We start from the raw sequence: 25447 nt of genomic DNA, 5'->3' as shown, positions 1-25447 counted from the left end.
GGAAACTCTTGGAGGTGATGAAGATGTTCATGATCTTGCTTGTGGTGATGGCTTCACAGTGTCAAATGTGTGTTAACACTTACTAAATGATACACTTTCAATGCATGTAGTTTATTTTAAAAATGTACCCTGAAGCTGTTTACTTAGGTATGTTAAGACATACAGACACAGAAATGATCATTATAGAAAGAGAAATTTATACTCACTGATCCTTAGAAATAGGAGGCAAGGCATGTGTGCCATGCAGGGCAGATGGGGGAAGGGCCAGGCTTGGTCATGAGGCAGAAGAGGAGGAGGGAAGAGCATGGCACAGGGTCTTTATTAGTGTTATATCGGGAAGGAATGGGTGAGGCGGGTCAGTAGCTGAATAAGTTTAGGATTAGATAGTTTGAATAATTTCAGTGGGCTCTAGAGCAGGGGTCCCCAAACTACGGCCCGCGGGCCGCATGCGGCCCCCTGAGGCCATTTATCCGGCCCCCGCCGCACTTCTGGAAGGGGCACCTCTTTCATTGGTGGTCAGTGAGAGAAGCACATTGACCATCTCATTAGCCAAAAGCAGGCCCATAGTTCCCATTGAAATACTGGTCAGTTTGTTGATTTAAATTTACTTGTTCTTTATTTTAAATATTGTATTTGTTCCCGTTTTGTTTTTTTACTTTAAAATAAGATATGTGCAGTGTGCATAGGGATTTGTTCATAGTTGTGTTTTTTTTTATAGTCCGGCCTTCCAACGGTCTGAGGGACAGTGAACTGGCCCCCTGTGTAAAAAGTTTGGGGACCCCTGGTCTAGAGTATAGGGGTGGTTTCTAGTTGTCTGGTATATGACCCTACTGTGATTTTGGGCAGAGCTGTATTGGCTTGGTGTGTGAAAATTTGATAGAGTAGATGGTTGGGAGTGTGGACTCTGGTTTGGTTGATTATCGAAGGTGTGTTTACAGGGGAGTTCTTTGCTATCTCTAGGAATTAGCACCTCTAGGATCAAGGCCCTTAATGCCAGAGTATCAAAAATATAAGAAGTAAGTTATAGTCAATACTCTGTTTACTATATGTTAGTTATTTCTCAATAATAAAGCTGTGTTCTGTTTGTTTGTTTGTTTGTTTGTTTTGGGGGTTTTCTTGAGAGAGCCATGCATAGGGAGAGACAGGAACGTCGAGGTGCTATCTGCCTTGACCAGGGAATTGAACCAGCAATCTCTGTGCACTGAACGATGCTCCAACCAACCAAGTTATCCAGCCAGGGCTTACTTTTTATTGATTTTTTTAGAGAGACAGAGAGAGGAAGGGAGAGGGAGGGGAGGGGAAAGCATTCATTTGTCGTTCCACTCAGTCGTGCATTCTTTGGTTGCTTCTTGTGTGTGCCCTGGCCGGGGATCGGACCTGCAACCTGTCGTTTCATGGTGACTCTCTTAACTACTGAGCTAACCGGCCAGGGCCAAAGCTGTTTTAAAAATACATTTGAGGCCTGACCTGTGGTGGCGCAGTGGATAAAGCGTCAACCTGGAAATGCTGAGGTCGCCAGTTTCAAACCCTGGGCTTGCCTGGTCAAGGCACATATGGGAGTTGATGCTTCCAGCTCTTCCCCCTTCTCTCTCTCTGTCTCTCTCTCCTCTCTCTCTCTCGCTCACCCTCTCTCTCTCCTCTCTAAAAATGAATAAATAAATAAATAAAAATTTTAAAAATCTTAAAAAAAATACATTTGAGAGCCCTTCTCAATACAATTCTATGATGCCTCAATTTCAAGTAAAGGAATTAGGTGTTTTTTTTAAGCAATTAGTTTTAAGTCTTAACTAAATGAGATGAACCATACAATTCAGGCAAACTGAAAAAATATTCTTCAGAATTAGAATAATTTGATGTATACATTTGAAAGAAATGCACTTCATATGCTTTAAGTCACATGTACTTTGAGAATAATGTTTTGGAGGACTTCTAGTCAAGAGGTGGAGTAGAAGGGGGACCAGCAAATCTCAGAAAGAAGACATGCTCTGTCTAAGGCCCTCCAGGGTGACCTATGATGAAGACCCAGGTCTCCCAGTTCAGGACCCTTCAGAAGCCCCCCTCCTCTGTGGAGACTCCCTGTGATGGTTCATTTTTTGTGTGTCAACTTGATTGGGCCATGAGGTGCCCAGATTAAACATTATTTGTGGGTGTGTCTGTGAGGGCATTTTAAAAAACAATAGTAATGCTTTAGAAAAGTTATGCTAAGAAGAGGTTCTATTATCAACTAACTTAAAGGATAGACTATATTTTATTTATTTTTATTTTTAAAAAAATAGTCCAGCAATTTTTTAAAAATTTATTTTATTGATTTTAAAGAGAGGAAGAGAAAGAGAGAGAGAGAGAGAGAGGAACATCTATCTGTTCCTGTATGTGCCCTGACCAGGGATCGAACTGGCAACCTCTGCACTTTGGGATGATGCTCTAACCCACTGAGCTATCCAGTCAGGGCAAGGTAAACTATATTTTAATTAACAGTGATTGTATCAAGGACTGTGTCTGAATTTCTTAGGAGTTAGTTTGATTGTAAGAAATTCAAATATTTCCCAGAAATATATTTACAAGGAAGTATAAAATCAAATTTCAAGCCAGTCTTCATCTAAAATTTAGACAAAACTTAGAATCCAAAGATCCTGGTGCACCCAGATTGAGGGTGTGAGTCCAGGGTGGGGCACGTGTGACACGCAACCAATGAGTGCACAACTAAATGCAAGAACTACGTGGAACAGTGAGTTGATGCTTCTCTCCTTCTCTCTCTATCCCTTCCCCCTGCTCTTCCTTACTTCCTTTCTCTGAAATCAATGAAAAAAAAATTAAAACCATTTTTCTAAGTTGATAAGCTCTATTCTAATCAGTGTGCCTGATGTCAGGGTATTTAGTATCAACAACAGTCCCACTCTTAACTTTAGCTTTAACATTTCTACACGTTGAGCTCTTTGATTCACTTCACTAACACCTGTGGAAAACTTCCTGTGTGCCAGTTCCTGTGGGTGTTGAGCTGTGAGTGTTACAAGATGGAAAAGACATGTTTCCTATCCTCAAAGAGTGTATGGTCTAGTAAGGGATTTTCTAGCACATAATTAACACATAGTCTGAATCTAAGAAAGAAATACTGTCAAAATTTTTTTAATTCCTAAGACTGAAGTTAGCAAGTCATCTGCATTTTTTTCTTTATTCTTTCTTTTTTTTTTTTTTAGATAACATGGTCAATTTTATGTTACATATAGTTTTCTGTGATTAAAAAAAAAGGGGGTGTGGGGGGGGAGAAAGGAAGCAGAGGTAGGTTGAAGAGACACTTACTCCTCGCTGTCTATATTCTTTCACATTGCTTGAAAACTTTTTTTTTTTTGTATTTTTCTGAAGTGAGAAGCGGCAAGGCAGAGACAGACTCCCGCATGCGCCTGATCAGGATCCACCCAGCATGCCCACAAGGGGGCGATGCTCTGCCCATCTGGGCCATTGCTCCATTGCAACCAGAGCCATTCTAGTGCCTGAGGAGGAGGCCATGGAGCCATCCTCAGCACCCGCTTTTTCTATAGCACTGTATTCAGTGTTTTTCTTGGGATTTTAGAATTTAGAAATAAAATTTTGAAAACCATATATAGGTGTGAAGTCTTAGCAAGCTGCTGTCAAGGAATATTATAATAATGTTGTTTGATTAGACTGAAAAAGGAAAAAAAGTTGTACTAATTCTGCATGTGAGTCAGGGGATATGTATTCTGTTAACACTAGGATTCTAGATGCATACATAGAGCCTTCATCAATATTCATGTGTATGTCTTCCCTGTAGGATCAGCCTCCAGCTTCAGCATTTTCAGATGGATGAGGTCTCTTCTGATCCCCTCCTGCAGGTCAGTGCTAATCTGGGGCAGGACCAGGGCAGACGAGTGTCACGTGGCCCTGGGAGGTGCTAAGTGTGTCCTGTTCCTCGCTGGAATTGGGTGAATGTTGTGTGGGAACCTGACAATTGAGCACCCCGAGGGGACCCAGGTTCTGCTTCTTACTACCCTCCAGCACTCCGCCCCCAGCCTCCGCTCATCAGAAGCTTCCTCTGTCTTACATCCTCTCCCCTTTTAATCCTTGGGAATCGTGAACAGAGGCTTTATTTAGAATCTGATTGCTGGGTGGTAGGTCAGGAGAGCTACTCAGTGAGTTCACAGTCTAAGCCACATTAGTATCAATATGTCAACACACACAAGATTAAGGCCCAGAGGACTCCTGTTCTTCCTCAAGTCAGAGGTGGTTGACGTGGCTGTGCTGGTAAAAGTGCAGAAGCCAAGTACAGAAATAGATAGAGGTCCTGGAGGAGTTCCGTGGGACCTCCATGTGCAAATTCATGGGGAAGGAGGAGAGCAGGCTTCCCTGAGAAACAGGAGAAGGCCTTCTGGAGAAGGTAGGAGTCTGTGAGTGCCCAGCTCTCTTTTTCTCTCCTCTACCCTTCCGGAGACGATGCTTCCTCACCTTGAAAGGCCTTGGGACTCTGCGAAGTTACTTCCCTCCTCCTCAGTATCAGTGAGGAACCAAAGTTGAAGGCTGGGAACAGCCAGGCAGGACCCAACCAAGTGTTTGTTTGGTTTCATTTTGTTGATTTGTTTTTGAAACTCTAGATGTATGTGTTGCACTTGCCAATATTTCCACATTCTATGACTAGACATTGCTAATGGATTGTGGAACCCTTTCCCTTTGATCCCAGATGTACGTTCAGAATTCTTTAATCCCATTTTACAATACATATACTAACATAAAATTTATCATCTTACCGTTTTTAAATGTCCAGTCCAGTGGTATTAAGTACATTTGTATTGTTATGCACCCATCACCACCAATGCATTTCTAGAATTCTTCATCTTGTAAAAACAGAAACATTGTATCTATTAAACAGTAACTCCCCCTTCTTCCCTTCCAAGGATTCTTTTTAAGACAGTCCTTGTAAGCACTACCAATTTGTTCAATATTGCGCAAGAAATGAGATCCCTGGCTAGAAGGTGGGATGGTAGAGAGAAGGAGCAGAGGCTATGGGAAGCAACAGGGAAAATGCAGGGAGGAGGGTGGTGAGTACGGGGGAATCCCTGCCATCCGCTTGGAAGCTGGGCGAACCGTTCTGCATGGAGCTGTGGGAAGGGTAGGATCACCTCTCTGCCTCTCTTCCAGTCTGAGGCACCAGGGTGGGTGATGCAGGTCACAACACTTCCACATTGGTCTCTTTTCCCTGCCTCCACCTAGTCCTGAAGACAAGCAGTGTTTAGGTGGAAATAGCTTCTGTGTGGAGGCTGCCTACAGATCTGGAGTTGGAAGTGATGAGTGGTTAAGATTATTTGGCCGTATCTGGTTTACAGGAATATTTTTAGGCATTGCAGTTTTAAAGCCTGCACTTGGCCATGGGAGGTCACTGCTCCTCACGGCGCACTCTGAATTCCTAGAATTTCACCTCTGAGGTCACTATAGTGCTATGTAGAAAGAAGAATGTATTAGGAGATTATTCTTAGAAAAGGACAATACTTTAGCTGGAATAGAATGCAGTCTGCACTATTCATAGCTCTGTGGGCTTGTGCAGTGGGTGATGGAGGCTTCAGCTGAGTCTCAACAGGGAACTTGGTGGCTTCGCCCTGGCTACTAAGTGAAGTTTTGTGAGGATTACTTAAGGGGATGAAAGGACCAAGACATGCTGATGTATTTAAAAGTAGAATTCAGAGCTGTGTTTTCTATTCTGTAGTTTTGAGGGGTATTTTTTCCCACAACTATAGACCAGATATTCTTCAAAATTAAAGAAGAAATAGAGTGGAGGTGTTTGAGCGAAGGAATTTGGCTATGTTACTTCCTCTGTTACACCTACAATTCCCAGAATTACCCCAGGCTTTCTTTCCTGAAGTCCTAGCAACTGCCCAGCTGAGAATTCTTAGACTATTCTAGATTAGGAAATGAAGTATATTATTTACCAGAACTCAGAAGAATGCAATGGTTTCACCTTAAAAAAAATAAAAATAAAAAAGCATGAATGAAAAAATGCATGGGCAAACACATTCCTATGTTGATCAGTACAGTATTTTTTGTCTCTCCTCAACCTTACTTCTCAAAGAGTCAACCTTTATAGAAGTTAATTCATTTCTCAGAAAACTTCGACCTATCTAATTCAGGTATGTTCTCCTCAGTGGCTACAAGGCCTTAATCATGTGATCTGAATTGCTCTAACAGCACTTTTTGTCAGAGTGAGTTGAAGCTTTCTGCCTAAGTTCTAAAGAGGTAAACATTATATCTCTACCTTTAAAACTTTTTTTTTTTTTTTTTTTTTGCATTTTTCTGAAGTTGGAAACAGGGAGAGACAGTCAGACAGACTCCCGCATGCGCCCGACCGGGATCCACCCGGCACGCCCACCAGGGGGCGACGCTCTGCCCACCAGGGGGCGATGCTCTGCCCATCCTGGGCGTCGCCATGTTGCGACCAGAGCCACTCTAGCGCCTGGGGCAGAGGCCACAGAGCCATCCCCAGCGCCCGGGCCATCTTTGCTCCGATGGAGCCTTGGCTGCGGGAGGGGAAGAGAGAGACAGAGAGGAAGGAGGGGGGGGTGGAGAAGCAAATGGGCGCTTCTCCTATGTGCCCTGGCCAGGAATCGAACCCGGGTCCTCCGCACGCTAGGCCGACGCTCTACCGCTGAGCCAACCGGCCAGGGCTAAAACTTTTTAATAACTATCAAATATATGCCTTATTTAAACAATTGAACATTACTACTCATAAAGTAGGTGATTCTTTTCGAGTGACATGTCGAAGGGCATTCATGTCTCAGGCATGACGCAGGCTTCGGCACAAGGAGGCGGAGAGGTTTCCCCGAGGGCCAAGGCTGATCAGCAGCAGCGCTGCGACTGTGTCCATCGTCTGTCCACACCCGACTGCCAGGCTGTCTTTCCTTCCTCCTCTCTGCCTCAGGCACTCTCCCCATGGAACCCCTAACATTTTTCTTTACCAGTGTATTCCAACTCCAATGTCTGTAGACATTTTTGTGGCGGTGGACTCCATATGGGGATTTATTCTTTGCCCTCAGGCGACTAGGTGGCACAGCCTTTGTAACGTATCTCCTAGCTGCTTGTTAGGTCGGCCTCAGCTCTGGAAATCTTGCCTCGTCAGCGTTCTCTCCCGGGAACCAAAGGGGGCGTTTCTCTTTCCTGTCTTCTCAACTTTGCAGCCTCTCCATTCCATTCTGTTATCTCACTTGACAAAAAGCAAAGAAACGGTACAGAGCCCCAACACGACACTATGCGGATGGTTATTGTATCCATTTCTGCTAGGGAAAGGTAAATATCACTTCTCCCCTTACTTTACTTGATAGTTGTTTCTCACGCTTTGTTTGTACACTGTTGTACTTATAGCTTTCAGCAGTTATGTGTTTTAAATAGAAGTTCAATACTGAGCACGGTGATGATTTTGCAAAGAAGTTCAATACTGAGCACAGTGATGATTTTGCAAATAATTTCTCTACCCCAGAGAAGACTCGCCGTCACTGCTTAGCGCCTGGGCTTTCCTTTTGACCATCCTCTGTGTTTCTTTCACTAAAGGAGTTTGCGAACCCCTCAAGAGCAGATAATTTTGGCGCCGTCCCTGGCTAGGGTTGACATGGAGATGACGCAGCTCACCCAGGAGAATGCAGACTTCGCCGTTCGGGACCGCTACCACCACTCCTCCCTTGTGAGTCGAGAACAGCTGATGCCTCGGTACTAGATACTAAGTACCAGGCAGCCCGGGACCCTGGTCTCTTGTAGCTGTGTAGTGCACAGTGGACTCAAATCCCAGAGCTCTTGCGAGGCTGTTTTTCCTCAGTAAGAAACTCAAAGACCTGTCCTCCCACTGCCGTGTTGGACAGTGAAAACCTGCAATCTGGTCTGGAGCACCACATCCAACCAGGGTAACCACTGGAATGGCAGGGGCCCTGAAACACGCATCCGGTCCGAAGACCTCCACACGAACACCAGACTGCTCATTCTGAGGGCCACAATAAATGGTTATTTACATTTTTATTATATTATTTACTTTTTGAATAATTAATACACTCACATGATTCCAACACCTAAGGTATAATCATATATATAGTGAAGAACCTTCCTCCCATTCTGTTGCCCATCTGTTCAGTTCTCATTCCCCGCCCCAGAGGTAACCACATGCTTCCAGCATTTCTTGATGACTCTACAAGCAAATAAGAATGTGGATTCTTATTACACCCTTTTATACACAAAAGGTAGCATATTACACATGTGTTCTGCACCTTGCTTTTCCCCTTCACAATCTCTCTTGGAGACATTTCCATATCATTACATATACAGTTTCTTCATTATTTTTATTGTATGACTGTGCTATAATTTATTTCAGCAGTTCCACACTGATGGCATTTGGATAGTTTCCAGTCTTTTGCTGCTATTATAATCAGTTCTGCAGTGAATAATCTTGTACATATGTACAAGCGTAAAGAATTTCTGCAGGATGAATTCCCAAAAGTGGAATTGTAAGATCAAAGGGTGCATGCCTTTGTAAGCTACTTTTGTTTAGTTCATGAAGGTCTTTTTAATTAAAAAGGTAAATTAACATGAATTATCTAATGGTGATTCATATTCGCAAAAGCATTTGTGGTACCTAGCTCTCTCAACACCTTTGCAGCTGTTTTTCGGTCAAATTGAATGAGTGGACAAGACTATTTTGATTCTGCTATGAGCTCAGCATTCATCACAAACACCCAGTTCTGGGGCCATGGTAGTGGCTTCCCCAGATAAGTTGAGGACTTGGCCCAGACAGAGTCAGCGGTTTCACAGCTGAGCCATGGAACATTGGGTCAGTTATGACCCCTTCCTTCTGCAGTAAAGGTTCTCTAAAGTCAGTGTGCTCAGAATCACCTGGAAGGCTCATAAAAGTACAGATTTCTGCACCTCAGCCATAGCTTTTCGTATTTATTAAGTCTGAGGGAGAATCCTGGACTTTACTTTAGAAATTAAATTTACTGGGCTGATATTGATCAATAAGAGTTTATAGGTTTCAGGTAAACATTTCTGTAGCATTTGAACTATTGATTAGGTTGTGTGACCATCACCTAAAATCCAATCATTTTCCATCACCGTATATGACTACATTTTAAATAAATGCTTCAGCTGATTCAATCAGGTGATCCTCGGGCCCATTTTGAGAAACCCTGCCCTGTTGAACGGACTGGGCTAGAAGCAAATGGGGGGATCACGATAAGGGGCTAGTTAGAGCTTAACATTCTCTCCCAGAAGATGAACGCTAGTTTATGGTCGCTGTTTCTAGTTTCACAATGAGGTCTAGTTTGTGATCACTGTTTATGCACTGTTTTGGTTAAATACCAGACTTCAAAATATCATTAGAAGTAAATTAAAGAAAGCAAACCCCGAGTTAACAATAGGCATTGGGAAATGGAGACATCATAGAAAGGCCTACTGAGTCCATGCTGACCTCCTCACTGTTTAAGAAGAAACTGCAAAAAGAAATGTTCAATATAAAATGTTTATTTTTAAATCATTCTATATTTTCCCCAGGATCACTGTCAAAAAATAGGAAGACTAATATAAACAAGGATTTTGCTCACACTGTTTGCAGCAGCAAATTCTCTTTGCCCATCTTGAATTTCAGAAACAAACTTTTGTAATAAAGCTTTTTGTTTTTTTGTTTTGTTTTTCATTTTTCTGAAGCTGGAAACAGGGAGAGACAGTCAGACAGACTCCCGCATGCGCCCGACCGGGATCCACCCGGCACGCCCACCAGGGGCTACGCTCTGCCCACCAGGGGGCGATGCTCTGCCCATCCTGGGCGTCGCCATGTTGCGACCAGAGCCACTCCAGCGCCTGAGGCAGAGGCCACAGAGCCATGCCCAGCGCCCGGGCCATCTTTGCTCCAATGGAGCCTCAGCTGCGGGAGGGGAAGAGAGAGACAGAGAGGAAAGCGCGGCGGAGGGGTGGAGAAGCAAATGGGCGCTTCTCCTGTGTGCCCTGGCCGGGAATTGAACCCGGGTCCTCCGCACGCTAGGCCGACGCTCTACCGCTGAGCCAACCGGCCAGGGCCTAATAAAGCTTTTTGTACTTTACTGTAAGGTCGGTGGATAATGGGGGATGGTCACGTGGGGAACTCAGACCCGCGAACTTTGGCTAGGACCGCCCACAACCAAGCGCGCCAAAAGAGGCTTCGCAGGAACCATTTGGAAAAAAGCGACTGTCTACCAGCCAGTGGGATTTCACCACATCATGTTAGCTCCACTTCCCTAAAGGGACCCCTTTAAATATCTCCCACACGGTTTAATTCATACAACTTCCCTGGCCTCCATCTTACCTCGGGGCCAGGGAACCTCGCCGGGCAGGATGCACACTCTGTACTCAATAAAGCCGTTTGTTATAACACTCTTGGTGGCTCCGAGCCCTCTTCCTTCCTTCCTTCTCAGTGGGGAAAAATACCTTACATTTACAAATTAAATAAAAAAATAAAAAAAAGAAGCTGCACTTATTTGCTGTGGCTACTGCAACAAATGACACAAACTGAGTAGCTTACAGACAACAGGGATTTATTTGCCCACAGTTCTGGAGGCCAGACTCCTGCAATCAGTATAACGGAGCTGAAACCAAGGTGTTCGGGGGACCGTGCTCCCTCCAGAGGCTCTAGGGGAGAATCCAGTCCTTGCCTGTTTCAGCTTCTGGTGGCTGCTGGCATTCCTTGACTTGTGGCCGCATCACTCCTAGCATCCAGACAACATCTTCAAACTCTTTCTTGGCTTTGTGGCTACATCACCTTCTCCTCTGTGTGCAGGAAGTTGGCCCCTGCCTCAACATGTGTGATTACATTCAGGGTCCACCCAGATAATCCAGAATAATCTCATCTCAGAAGCCTGGACTTAATCACACCTATGAAGGATTTGCGAAATGAGGAAACAATCATAGGTCCCAGGAATCAGGATGTGGATATATTCTGGGAACATCATTTTTCCAGCCTATCTCAGAAGCCTTTGCAGATTCTACTTTTTGCTTTTTTGAATTCTGTGAACAAGCTAAAAAAGTAACGCCTCTGAAAAGATGGTGCTGAGTTTGAAAACCAGCAGTTTGAAAAACATGGCAGGAGACTCAAGTATCCAGGATGAGAACTTTCTCAGTGTGCTCAATTTTATGGAAAAGAGTAAGAGAAGAATGAGATATGGTAAAGATACCAACCTTCTACTTGGTGTTGGGGATATCTAAATGAATAGTTCAGAGTCTAACATGGGAGGCAGATGCTAAACATGCTGAACCTCTAGGTAGGTCCAAAAATCTTGCATTTAACCAAAACTATATTGTATAAATTAATAGTAATAGTAATCAGTAAAGCAATAATCAGGTCTTAGCCTGGGTTCCCCAGAAAGCAGAGGTTCATGTGCATCAAGGAAGAGGAGTGAAGCAGGGAAGAGGTCATGTCACTGAGTTGGTGACTCCTCACTTACTCTCGAAGGACCCTTCTGAGAGACTGTAGGAATTACCTGTGTCACAAGGCCCCCTTGCAGAGAGGGCAGAAAAGATGAGAATTCATCCAGGAGTTCCTGTTTCCCATAGTCAACTGTTAACCCTGAAGGGCATTACCCCACCCCCCATTTGTGATTTGCACTTGCATGAGTACCTAGTGAGTTTGACAGCAAACAGCTACCCTGTGGGTACAAGCACTGCTGGGTTTATGTACATGAAGTTGGCTGCAGCCCAGCAGAATTGGTTGCTGCAATGGTGGCTGAGATGGAACAAATGGCCTCAGCTCCAGAGACATGGAGCCGAGAGGATCTGAGGGGGTACATAAGAGGTGTCCTATATTACCCGTAAGGTCAGTAGTAAGCACAGGTTGTCAGAAAGATGAGTTATGGGTGTCATTGGGTCATTCAGACAGAATTTATTTATCTAAAGCAGTGCTTTTCAACTACAAGTCTGCCAGAAATTTCACGCTGATCCCTGAAAGAGTTAACCACTCTGATGCTGTATGACAATTATAGACCCAATGATCTTAGTCGAATTTGCTTGTGCTCAAGGTGATTGCCACTTGTCAGCCTGTATCACCAATGAAAATACTATTGAGGTTGTCTTAGAGATCTGTGGAACTTGTAGGCTGATTTGAGCAATCTTTTGCACCACATGGAGCATTTATAAATCATGCGCAATAGACAAAAAGCACTCGGACAAACTCATGTAGTGTTCAATGCATCGTACATGTGGAGTTCAGTAATCAAGCACCAGCTGGTACCATGTTGCACTGTTATGCATGGTAAGATAAAACTTTACTTGTTGTGTGTTTCTGTTTCTGGCCGACTAGGTCACCGGTCCCCAAGAATAAAAAGGTTGAGAACCACTGATCTAAAGGATGCTAAAAAATGTTCAGCACAGTCAAGATATATGGCAGTGAGACTAGTAACATTTTCTTTTTTTTTTTTTTTTTTTTTTTTTTTTTGCATTTTTCTGAAGCTGGAAACAGGGAGAGACAGTCAGACAGACTCCCGCATGCGCCCGACCGGGATCCACCCGGCACGCCCACCAGGGGGCGACGCTCTGCCCACCAGGGAGCGTTGCTCTGCCCATCCTGGGCGTCGCCATGTTGCGACCAGAGCCACTCTAGCGCCTGGGGCAGAGGCCACAGAGCCATCCCCAGCGCCCGGGCCATCTTTGCTCCAATGGAGCTTTGGCTGCCGGAGGGGAAGAGAGAGACAGAGAGGAAGGCGCGGCGGAGGGGTGGAGAAGCAAATGGGCGCTTCTCCTATGTGCCCTGGCCAGGAATCGAACCCAGGTCCTCCACACGCTAGGCCGACGCTCTACCGCTGAGCCAACCGGCCAGGGCCAAGACTAGTAACATTTTCTAAAACAGAGAGAAGGCAAGTTCCTGGCCTAAACATTTTACCAAGTTAGTGCAAAGTTGTGCATGAGAATGTCTGAATCAGTGACGATCCTTTCAGACCTTCTGGGACCATGAATGTCACCCTTCAGGCCATGCTGTCTATTGATTTATCCATCCAATGATCCATCCACCCATCCATTCATCCACCTACCCACTCATCTATTGATTCATCCATTCAGTCATTGATCATACCAATCCACTTATCCATGATTGGAGCAACAGTACACATGCCCAAGACCACCTCACCTGAGCCAGGTATATCTCACCAATCTCAGAGCTTTATAATGTAAATATATGACCACAGGCCATTGAGGCAGAAATGAACTCTTCAGCCACTCCCCTCAAACCTTCAGGGTCAGTACAGCCCAGTTCCAGAGCATTCTTGAACTCGGGGCTGGGAACCGGAACAGAGGTCATTTTTTCAGATGTGTGCTACCAAGTCCTCTAACCTACCCAATAGGGTGCATCCTGCACTAAAGATTATAAATGAGTGTGGTCTGAGGCTCAGGACTTCGTCACCCTTCCTTGCCCTCGGTTTCTGACTGGGAGTGTGTGTAAGGGTGGAAAACAGTGTGCCAGTTTATGTATTAATACTTGGACAGGGTGCGAGGGAGAACACAGCTGAGGACAGGAGGTTGAAACAAGGCCTGTAGTGTCTAACTCTCCTTCTCTTGAACCTAAGAATACTTTTCTCCCAAAGACCTTTGGATGAGAAGCTAGAATCAAGAGAGAGGTTTACCAGCTGACCTCATCACCAGTAGCAGAAGGGCAGAGATCATAGGGTGGCCACATGTAAACTTTCAATGCCGGGTCCTGTGCACCGGCGAAACGTGGCCCTAGCTCTAACAATCAAATCACCCGCCCTCCCATGGAGGGATAACAGGGTGGGGTGAGGGTGGAAGTGTTCCCTCTGCCTCTGCCTCTGCTATGGCGGTTGTGGTGAGTTTGGGTGGTGATTCAATCCTCTCCGTGGGCAGAGGAGGAAAGTGAGGAGAACTGAAGGGACCCCAGGAGCAGGGAGAGCAGTGACAGAGTCAGACACCTGCCCCGAGCCACTCTGAGAGCGGCGAGGGAGGGCTCTCTTAAGAAGGAGATGTCTGCACCCTGGTTGGCTCGGCAGAGAGGAGGGCCAGGGTGTTCCCACCAGAGGGGCAGTGTGATCAAAGGTGTGTGGGGGCTAACAGGTACTTGAGGGTTTCGGGGTCATCGGGATGTGGCAGTGTGAGACAAGAGGAGTATCAGACAGACACGGGCCAGAGCCTGAGGGGGTTTGTGCCCCAATCTGTGTGCTGTGAGAATGAGGAGGAAAGGCTGAAGTATGATAGCAAAAATCCACCCAATGTTTTATGGGGATTTATCAGAAGACCTTTATAAGAACTAAGTGAGCGTGATCCAGGCTCAGGAACAATCCAGCTTCTGATCCACCCTTTCCCTGAAACACACAGGGCTGTTTCTACTTTCCTTCCCTGGAGAGGGGGCAGGGAGCCGTGAGGGCTCCAGCTCCTGAGGTCAGAGCAAGTGCGGAGAGAGCCCGAGGAGCCAGCTGGACCTCTGCAGGGGCAGGCCCAGGCACTTGGGGTTCAGGAAGCCCCCATGCATGTGGACTACCATCCTACCAGTCAGCAGTCTGTGTGTGTGAGTTGTCGGGGTGGTGGGGCAGTGTGGAGGTGAGAACAGAGAGACAGAATGCACTGTACTGATGCATTCGTTTCCTGCTGCTGCTCTAACAAGTGACCACGCATTTAGTGGCTTAGAACACTGTGTATTCTCCTACAGTTCTAGAGGTCAGAATCTGAAATGGGTCTCACTGGGCTCAAATCAAGATGGGTTCCCTCTGGGGGATCTCAGGAGAACCTGTGCCTTGCTTCTTCCAGTTTCCAGAGGCTGCCTGTATTCCTTGGGGGTGGCCTGTCCCATCTTCAAAGCCAGCCATCAGCGACGGACTCGCCTCTGCCTCTGTCATCACGTCTGCTCGAACTCTCCTGCTTCCCTCTTCTGCTTCTAAGGACCCGTGTGATTAGATGGGGCACACGATGATCCAGCATAATCTCCACAACTCAAGGGCCCTAACTTAATCATATTTGCAAAGTTCCTTTTGCAATATAAGCAACAGTTCACAGGGCCTGGGGGCAAGGAGCTGGCCATCTTGACCTGGAGGCTGGGTGGTTGGGGGAGACAGTGGAGACGCACAGGGAACTGGCCGGGCGGCCGCAGCCAACCACACGCTGCCTGCTGCATCCCTGGTGCTGAGGAGGCGTGAGGAAGGGGGTTTTGAACCAGATTGGGCAGAGGATATGGAAAGACTTGTGAAACAAGGGAGCGAGGTGAACAAAGACAAAGGAGAAAAAAGGGCCAAATCAAGAGAATGTATATCCTACCTTCAGCCTCTTCTTCCTCCCTGTGACTTTTTTTTTTTTTCTTTCGTTTTCTGAAGCTGGAAACGGGAAGAGACAGTCAGACAGACTCCCGCATGCGCCCAACCGGGATCCACCCGGCACGCCCACCAGGGGGCGATGCTCTGCCCATCCTGGGCGTCGCCATGTTGCGACCAGAGCCACTCTAGCGCCTGGGGAAGAGGCCAAGGAGCCATCCCCAGCGCCCGGGCCATCTTTGCTCCAATGGAGCCTTGGCTGCGGGAGGGGAAGAGAGAGACAGAGAGGAAGGAGGGGGGAGGTGGAAAAGCAAATGGGCACCTCTCCTATGTGCCCTGGCCGGGAATCGAACCCGGGTCCCCCGCACGCCAGGCCGACACTCGACTGCTGAGCCAACCAGCCAGGGCCTCCTCCCTGTGACTTTTAAGGGGGCTCACCTGAGAAGTAGTTTGGTAAATAGTTGCAAACTCATGGGTTTGGGGGATGAAAGTCTCTGAAGCCTGGCTCTACCCCGTACTGGCTCTGTGCTCTTGGGTAGGCTTCTCAACCTCACTGAGCCTTGATTTCCTTCTCTATACAATGGGAATTATAATCCTGTCTGCCTCCAAGTGGAGTTGTGAGCACTAAATAAAATGACACTCACATTTGGGGGGAGGAAATGAAGGTGGAGGAGGTGTCATAAAAGTGTTCTCCTACCACCCCTGCTGACTCTGTGCCACTTCCTGTGGGAACAGAGGAAGGAAGGAAGGAAGGAAGGAAGGAAGGAAGGAAGGAAGGAAGGAAGGAAGGAAGGAAGGGAGGGAGGGAGGGAGGGAGGGAGGGAGGGAGGGAAGGAAGAAAGGAAGGAGGGAAGGGAGGGAGGGAGGGCAGGAAGGAAGGAGCGAAGGAAGGAAGGAAGGAAGGAAGGAAGGAAGGAAGGAAGGAAAGAAGGAAGGAAGGAAGGAAGGAAGGAAGGAAGGAAGGAAGGAAGGAAGGAAGGGAGGGAGGGAGGGAAGGAAGGAGGGAAGGAAGGAGGGAGAGAGAAAGAAAGAAACTGCAGTGATTCTTGGCACCTCTAGCCTGAAATTTCGGAGCAGAGCGGAGTCCTACCGCTTCAGCAGGCCACGCTGCCTCCTTCAGCCACAGACTGTGGGACACCTTCACTAGCCAGCAGCAGGAAGTCTGTGACTGCCCAGTCAGAGTGAGGAGGACTGTCCAGAGCTGCCACATGATCACCATTTCAACTCTGCCTCCCCCACACCTTTGCTTTATTGCATTCATTTTGCCACTTCCCTAGATCTCCTCTCCTAGTCTTCTCCCTTCCCTTCCCAGAGCCTTAGGGATTTTTCCTAAACATCAAAACAAACAAAACCCACACAAAAACCTTACCCACTCTCTGGTTCTTTTGAACCAAGGCTTAAAGAGCAAATAACCTACTATTTCCATGTCTCACGCCCTCGATGTTCACATAGATGCCCAGGAGGAGAGGATCAGATGTGATGTCTGCCCAGGCGGTGGATTGTTCCATACTGTTTGCACTGCTCTGCAGACAAGGGAACACAGGAGTCTGCTCACCTCGTGCCGCAGAGCACCCTTGCGCCTGGGAGAGGTACCTGGCTCCGGGGGAGGAGGCTCACAAGCGGAAATAGATGCTGGTTTGTTGGGTGGAGGCAGCAAGTGCAGACATAAGCCCTGACTCTTGACAAGGTACTCTTTTGGGGAGGAAAGTCACGTTCAAATAAGAGGCAAAGCAGATGGCATGAAAGACCCACCAGCATCAGGGGGTCCCCAGTTGGCTGTGCTCCTGGGCACGCAGCCCATTTCACAGGATCAAGGCTGGTGTACTTTTTCTGTTCCCTAGCCTGATGGGCTGGGGTGAGTGGAGGACAGGTAGCAATTGACAGTCATTGAGGTGAAGGTAGCCACAGCCTTCTTCTAAAAGATGCAAAAGCAGTTTTCTAAATGGGAGTCTCTAAAATAATAGAGCGCCTGGGTTTTTAGCCTATTTTACTGTTTCTTAAAAAACACACCTGTGAGTGTGTGTGTGGGGGCGTGCACATGTGTGCACTTTACTGACTGTGTCCGTTAGAGAAGACACTCCATAAAAGAAAGCTGGTCTCACCAAATGTGAAGCCTGGCTTAAAATCTGGGCCATGTGGTCTACGTCAGATTCACTTTGGGAAGCCCTGAGGGTGAGTGGCATTTCAAAGGATTAGCAGTCATCCCTCGGCAGCCAGCAGGAGGGCTCGATGAGTGCTGATCTGTGCTGATGTGACATTCACCATATGTGGTAAGAGGCTGAGTTGGAGAAAACAAGTGTGCTTTCAGATATGAACCCCAAACTGAAAGTCACAGGGGGGATGCTCCGAATGGCAGTGTCAATTTTTAATTGAGCTGCTTGTCAGATGGGCACCTGTGTGTAACTATATGTGTGTCTGTATTAGTCAGGGTGGGTTTGCTGCTGCAACAAACAGCCCCTAAATCTCAGTGACTTGGCACTTTCTACATTTCTTTCTGGCTTGTGTTTCAGGCTGGTACAAATCAGAAGAAAGTGGGGAGCTCTACACTGTCATTCAGGGACCCGATCAGAGCACTGCCTGGGCTCCACGGTTACAGTACTTATTTGCAGCTGTGATCCTGCAATTCGTAGTCAGTCCTTAAAAATTCAATAAGAAACTCTGTATTGGGCCCTGGCCGGTTGGCTCAGTGGTAGAGCGTCGGCCTGGCGTGCGGGGGACCCGGGTTCGATTCCCGGCCAGGGCACATAGGAGAAGCGCCCATTTGCTTCTCCACCCCACCCCTTCCTCTCTGTCTCTCTCTTCCCCTCCCGCAGCCAAGGCTCCATTGGAACAAAGATGGCCCGGGCTCTGGAAATGGCTCCTTGGCCTCTGCCCCAGGCGCTAGAGTGGCTCTGGTCGCGGCAGAGTGACGCCCCTGAGGGGCAGAGCATCGCCCCCTGGTGGGCAGAGCGTCGCCCCTGGTGGGCGTGCCGGGTGGATCCCGGTCGGGCGTATGCAGGAGTCTGTCTGACTGTCTCTCCCCGTTTCCAGCTTCAGAAAAATACAAAAAAAAAAAAAGAAACTCTGTATCTCTGTATTGAACCAGGCATTATGCTCGACACTCATATTCACTGTCTCATTTGATTCTCAGAACAACTCAGTGAGGAAGGTGTGTTATTTTCCCCATATTGCAGATAAGAAACAGAGGCTCAGGAAAGTTAAATAACTTACTCAAGGTCACACAGCTAGTTAGTGGCAGAGCTGGATTTGAACTCAGATCTCTCCTGATCACTCTTCACAGTCCCCAGAGAGGCCAGCATAGACCGTATCTTCTCTCTGTAAGTCCCCAACTGCTCTCCCCCTTCACCTCTAGAGATGGTATGGGCCAACTATCACCCCTGGACCAAATCAAGCCCAGTGTCTGGTTTTTTATAATATTTTTAAAATGTCTTAACTGAGGTAAAATTCACACAAAATAAAATGAACCATTTTAACCACTGCCTGTTTTAGAAAATAAAGTTTTCACAACACAGCCATACCCTCTCGTTCACATACTGTCTCTGGTTGCTTTTGCACAGCCACAGAGTTGAGTAGTTGAGAGAGAGACCATATGGCCCACAAAACCTAAAACATCAACTGGCTGGCTCTTTATGGAAAAGATTTCCTGGACCCTGCTTTAGAGGGTTTTGATCTGGATCCAGTTCTTGGGAAGGAGTTTTCTCAGACATCTGTATCCCCATTAAGGAAGGCCTCTCCTTCCTAAAGGTAAACACTCCTCCTTTGCTAGAGGCCATACTCTGACACACTATGGACCTAGCTCCTCATTGATCTGTTTCCCCTCCTTCCCCCTGTCACCACCCACACACAGGCCAGTCTCAATAAATATACACCTGTGCCTGCTCTGCCAGGTGCCATCCATTTTTCTTTCTCTGCCAGACGCCTAGTAGAGATGGTTTGTCTCTGGGTATCTCACTTTTATACATTCCCTCCTCACCCTCTACACTCCAGCTGCTGCCCTCCAGCTAGCCTTTTGGATACTCTCCAGTGGATGTCTTCGAGTTAAGTGAAACTCATGTAATCTACCCAGCAAGCCCATCTTGGCTAATGCTAGGTGATCTTGTTCTCCTACTGTCTAAAAGCATACTATGAGGTCATTTTTGCATATCTCTCTCTCTCTCTCTCTCTCTCTCTCTCTCTCACACACACACACACACACACACACACACAAACACACACACTTTGCTCTCCTTACAGCTATTCTATTACCAGATTCACCCTGGTGCCTGTTTTAGAACTATCTCTTGGGTTTCTGTCTTCCTCATTCCCACCTTCTGTTCCTAAGTCCAGGCCTTCATCACTTCACATCTGGGTCACTGCCGTGGCTCCTGAGCGGCCTCCCTCCCTCCCTCTCACTCTTCTAATAGAATTGGGCCCTTGGTGTTTGCCTTTGACATTCCTTCCAGAGTCCTCTCCCCATGCTCCTCATTACACACAACACAGTGGGTCTCTGTAAGACTCAGCACCTGTGCATTACTTTTTCCCACTTAAAAATGTTCTTCTCTGTTTCTTTGCTTGGTAAACTCCTTCAGGAATGAATTCTAATGTCACATCACTAAGAAAGCTTTCCAGAAAACCCTCAATGTTCTTAGAGCACTTCGTTCATACTTACATTAAAATATTTTACAGTATACTTATTATGGAGCTGTTTCTTATCCTAACCTGCTGGCTAGTTGAGGGTAGGGACTCCACAGATCTTTCTCATCTCTATGTACCAAGAGCACAAGCCTGCTGGTACACAGTAGGTACTCAATAAATGCTCATCAAGTAGCCACTTTGATCATGTTCCTCTACCCTAAAAGCTTACTGTGGAGAAGCTGGTCTCCCCATAATTGGCAAATAGCCTACACAAGATGCAGTCAGTGTGGACAGATCTGCTACTTCAAATCTGGCCATGCATGACCTAAGGGAGATGGGCAGGGACAGTATGCATGCACATCCACCTTATGTAACCTTCACTTATGTAACCTCTCTGTAATCATGGCTTGGTGCCACTTTTGTTTGATTTACTATAAAACTCCTGCACGCTGCATCAAGCTGCTACCACAGTACTACGTCTGGCTGTCGCCGCCACCCAATAAAGCATGTCATCTGCCTAGGGCTCCCTGCATCTTCTTTCAGTTCCTGGCCCCTCTCACCCCTCCGTCCCTTGCCTTCAAATGTGGACCCAACATTTACGCTGCATCTCTGTTTCCAACTGTGATAAGTTTAAGATGGTGGTTTTCTTTTTTAAATTAAATTTATTGGAGTGACACTGGTTAACATAATTATACAGGTTTCAGGTGCCAAATACTACAACACATCTCTGTACACCATATTGTGGGTTCATCCTCCCAAGTCAAGTTCTTCATCCATCACCATTTATCCCCCTACTCACCTCCCCCTCCTCCATCCCACATTCACCACACTGTTGTCCGTGATTATGAATTTTTCTCCTTTTTTGCTCAATCCCTCTACTCCCCTCACCCAGCCTTTACCCCTAGCAGTTGTCAGTCTGATTTCTATCTTTAAGTCTGTCTCTATTTTGCTTGTTTGTTTATTCTGTTCATTAGATTCCACATATGAGTAAACCATATGGCACTTGTCTTTCTCTGACCGGCTGATTTCACGTAGCTTAATGCTCTCTGGGTCTATCCATGCTGTCACAAAGGGTCAGATTTCCTTCTTTTTTATGGCCGTGTAGTATTCCATTGTATAAATGTACCACAGCTTTTTTATCCACTCATATACTGATGGGCACTTGGGCTGTTTCAGATCTTGGCTTTGTCATTGTAAATAGCACTGCAGTGAGCACAGGGTGCATATATTCTTTCACCTTGGTCTTTTGGATTTCTTTGGATAAATTCCCAGAAGTGGAATCATTGGGTCATAAGGCAGTGGTTTTCAACCCAGGCTGCACATTAGAATCACCTGGAGAGCTTTCAAAGCACACTGATGGCCAGAGATTCTCATTATGCAGGTGGGATCCAGCACTGACCTTTTGTTACACTCTCTGGCCAATACCAGTGTCCAGCCGGGCTGAGAATCACTAGTGCCAATTCCAGTGTCCAGCCGGGCTGAGAATCACTAGTGCCAATTCCAGTGTCCAGCCGGGCTGAGAATCACTAGTGCCAATTCCAGTGTCCAGCCGGGCTGAGAATCACTAGTGCCAATCCCAGTGCCCAGCCGGGGCTGAGAATCACTAGTGCCAATTCCAGTGTCCAGCCGGGCTGAGAATCACTAGTGCCAATTCCAGTGTCCAGCCGGGCTGAGAATCACTAGTGCCAATTCCAGTGTCCAGCCGGGCTGAGAATCACTAGTGCCAATTCCAGTGTCCAGCCGGGCTGAGAATCACTAGTGCCAATTCCAGTGTCCAGCCGGGCTGAGAATCACTAGTGCCAATCCCAGTGCCCAGCCGGGGCTGAGAATCACTAGTGCCAATTCCAGTGTCCAGCCGGGCTGAGAATCACTAGTGCCAATTCCAGTGTCCAGCCGGGGCTGAGAATCACTAGTGCCAATTCCAGTGCCCAGCCGGGGCTGAGAATCACTAGTGCCAATCCCAGTGCCCAGCCGGGGCTGAGAATCACTAGTGCCAATTCCAGTGTCCAGCCGGGCTGAGAATCACTAGTGCCAATTCCAGTGTCCAGCCGGGCTGAGAATCACTAGTGCCAATTCCAGTGCCCAGCCAGGCTGAGAATCACTAGTGCCAATCCCAGTGCCTAGCCGGGGCTGAGAATCACTAGTGCCAATTCCAGTGCCCAGCCAGGCTGAGAATCACTAGTGCCAATCCCAGTGCCTAGCCGGGGCTGAGAATCACTAGTGCCAATTCCGGTGTCCAGCCGGGCTGAGAATCACTAGTGCCAATTCCGGTGTCCAGCCGGGCTGAGAATCACTAGTGCCAATTCCGGTGTCCAGCCGGGCTGAGAATCACTAGTGTAATTAGTGCCTAGTTTTCAGGGCTCTCATTGGTTTCTACATCTCCTCGCAAGTTGCCGCTCAGAGCCCCTCTCGCACGCGTGGCCTCCTTCCGGAATTGCTCTCTCCCATTAAGGGCACGCTTCCCCAGCGCAGATGAGGGCAGGGACCCTGCAGCTTTGCATCCTCAGAGGCCAAGTGCAGGGATGCCAGTGCAGTGGGAGCTGCAGGGCCGGACCCTCAGAAGACAGGGTTTGTTTGGGTTGGGCTGGGAGAAAGAATTGGGTGGGAGCTGGTGGCAGGTGCCTAGCCTGCCTCCACACCGGTGTATGGACCTCACCAGCTTCCCTACAGTAACAAATGACCTTGTGTTGGCAGAGAGCACAGGGCCTTAGATTTGCTCTGCCGGCCAGCAGACATGTGGCCCTGTTTCCTGTCCCACAGTCTTGTCTGAGTCTCTCCTTCTGACGCAGGGTAGTGGACAGCGCCCTGAGCTGGTATCTGAAGATGAGTCCAGTCCTGGCCTTCTGTGTGTCCTCTTTGGGCATGGTGCTATCCCTTGGGGGGTTGGGGGTGGGCGCTGAGTCTGGTCTTGGGTCCCTACAACTCAGACAGGGGTTTTTGTTGTTGTTGCTTATCTAGACCACGGTCCCCCAACTGTTATAAACTAAGGTCACTTGCTTGGAAGGGGCAAAAGATGTCATAGGCCACATGTTCCCACTTCTTCATGTGAAACTGAGACCTTTAGAAACGGGACATTTTGAGACATTTATTATTTATTTAGTTATCTTTTATTGCCCACAGTGAGTGGGTCAAAGATTGGTGAAATTATTTGTTTAATGAAAGCCACAGGTTCTATTTTTATTTTAAAAATTTAGAAACAGATAAATCAACAGCTCCATAATGTAACTGTTATTTAATTTTTTTCTTTTTTCTTTTTTTTTGACAGAGACAGAGAGAGACAGAGAGAGAGACAGATAGGGATAGACAGACAGGAAGGGAGAGAGATGAGAAGCATCAATTCTTCATTGCAACACCTTAGTTATTCATTGATTGCTTTCTCATATGTGCCTTGACCAGGGGGGCTACAGCAAAGCAAGTGACCCCTTGCTCAAGCCAGCCATCTTGGGCTCAAGCCAGTGACCTTTGGGCTCAAGCAAGCAACCATGGGGTCATATCTATGACCCCACGTTCAAGCCAGCACCCCCGCGCTCAAGCTAGTGAGCCTGTGCTCAAGCCGGTGACCTCAGGGTTTCGAACCTGAGTCCTCTGCATCCCAGTCCGATGCTCTATCCACTACATCAGGCTTAATTTCTTCTTTAATAAAATAATGTACTTTATTTTTGCATGACATTTTTCCTCATACCCGTCATCTTATTTGATTGTCAGTTACTCCATGAGGTAGTAATACCTACCAATGGCAGATATTATATCTTTTGCAGATGAAGAAACTGAGACTCACTGAGGTTAACTGATCGGCTCAAAGTTGTGGAACTGGAGAACAGAGAAGGCAGAACAAGAACTCGTGTGTTCTGCTTCCTCCTCTAGAGACCGTTTGTGAAACATCCCACTTGGCCATCCATCTCCATCTTCCCGAATGGAAATAGATTTCTTTCCTGATTATAAAAGTAATACATACCTAGATTTCAAGGCTCTTCAAAAGACACATACATGAATGTTAATGGCAGTGCTATTTGTAATAGCTGTTAAATGGTCATTAACAACAGAAGGGAAAATAAATGGTGTCCTAGCCCGATCATGGGTACCATCAACTAGGAGAATAAAGAGCCTATTACTGTGTGAAACAATATGAGTGAATCTCACCCTCACTATGCTGAGCAATAGAAGCTAGAAACAAAAGAGGACATACTACACATTCTGTTGATATAAAATACAAAGCCAGGTATTTTGTATTTTATCAAAACATACTAATCTATGCTGAGAGGAGCCAGGATAGTGATGATTCGTGGGGAGAATGATCACAGATATGACTGCAGGGAAACGTGGGCACCTTCCCACCCGAGTACGAACCACTGACGTTCTGTTAGTGACAAACGCTGAGCTGCACACGGCACGCTTTGGCCCTCTACAGGTGCACGTTGCTCTTTCTCTGCATACATCACAGGTCAATACAAAAGCCTTAAATAGCTGCTCATACTCTTGCAAGAAATTCAGATAACACAGAGAAGTCCACATAATCTTCAAACAATTTAAAAATTAAAACCCCGAGAATGTAAAAGTTTATTTCACAATAATAATAATAATAAAGCACCATTTAGTTCTGTATAACAGTTTGTTAAAGAGAAGAAACAGAAAAAAGAAGGGGGAAAAGGAGGGTGAGTTGCTTGGGAGAAAGCCGTACAAAGAGAGGAAGAGAGCCTGGTGGAGAGGGAGAGAAAGGGACGGGCCAGCAGCGCTCAGCGATGCAAAGCGGGACGGGGAGGAAAGCAGAGACAGATACTGAGAAGCAGCCCGCAGGGAGACTCCTGGGAACAGAGGGGATACAGAGAGAGGCCAAGGGAATGGGAGGCCCAGTGGGGCACAGCGAGGAAGAGGAAAAACGCCCAACTTCACAGAAAGGAGCAGCCAGGGGGAGGGGAATCTGGATTAGAGGTGAGAGTGGTGATGTTTTACCTGACTACTAACCTGGACTGTGTGAGGGGAGCAAGTGGGCACCGGCTTTTGAAAGGCAGGGGAGCTGTGCAGTCACGGGAAGACCCTGCCCTCCCAGTGACTTTGGATCAGGAACTGGCACTTGGAAAGAGCTCGTCAAATACATGTTGACTGACTGACTGAATGAAATGATGTCTGAAACCCCAGACCCCTCTGCCCGCAGTGGGGACTTCACCTCTGGGCTTTCTCTCCTGACAGAGGGCCCTGACCACTTTGCCCAGGGGCCTGGCATCTCAAGAATTTGCTTGCTATAGGGAAGATTTTTCACGCTGGAAGGTTTTTGCACAATAAGACCACTTTATCAGAATTCTGTTGAGGTGGAGAATGTTCCTGGCCCATTGACGTTTACAGTACGTAACCGATTTTATCAGAGGAATGTTGTTTGGAACGAAACGGTCCTCTCAGATGGGCAGACAAGAAACGGAAGGTCATTTGAGGACCCACCCCAAGCTGTCTAAGTTGGAACTCAGGGTTGCTGTCCATGATGCGTGGGAGCCTGGCCAAGCCATGAGCAAGCCTTCCTCCCTGGAGGAGGTCCCAGCCCGTTAGCAGCGATTGTAGTGTTTGTATTCTCACCTTGGCCTCCAGTGCAAAGG

At 47.1% G+C, this 25447-nt stretch overlaps 1 protein-coding gene across 5 annotated transcripts in view; it reads left to right on the top strand.

Annotated features, from left to right (window-relative positions):
• SLC12A8 (solute carrier family 12 member 8) overlaps nucleotides 1–23771 on the top strand; it is a 174108-nt gene extending 150337 nt beyond the window's left edge. For 4 of the 5 annotated variants that reach the window (XM_066241462.1, XM_066241461.1, XM_066241459.1 and 1 more), the window contains 2 exons: nucleotides 3788–3848; nucleotides 7546–8007. In XM_066241462.1, the coding sequence (XP_066097559.1) occupies nucleotides 3788–3848; nucleotides 7546–7708 (224 nt within the window). In that variant the 3' untranslated portion in view covers nucleotides 7709–8007. Of the gene's footprint in view, nucleotides 1–3787; nucleotides 3849–7545; nucleotides 8008–23620 lie in introns of those variants that run through there. The other variant, XM_066241463.1, reaches the window with a different exon arrangement.
• Nucleotides 23772–25447: the final 1676 nt, after the last annotated feature.

This window comes from Saccopteryx bilineata, chromosome 8 (assembly GCF_036850765.1).
Source record: "Saccopteryx bilineata isolate mSacBil1 chromosome 8, mSacBil1_pri_phased_curated, whole genome shotgun sequence".
NCBI classification, from domain to species: Eukaryota; Metazoa; Chordata; class Mammalia; order Chiroptera; family Emballonuridae; genus Saccopteryx; species Saccopteryx bilineata.
This window is presented reverse-complemented; position numbering and strand designations above follow the sequence as displayed.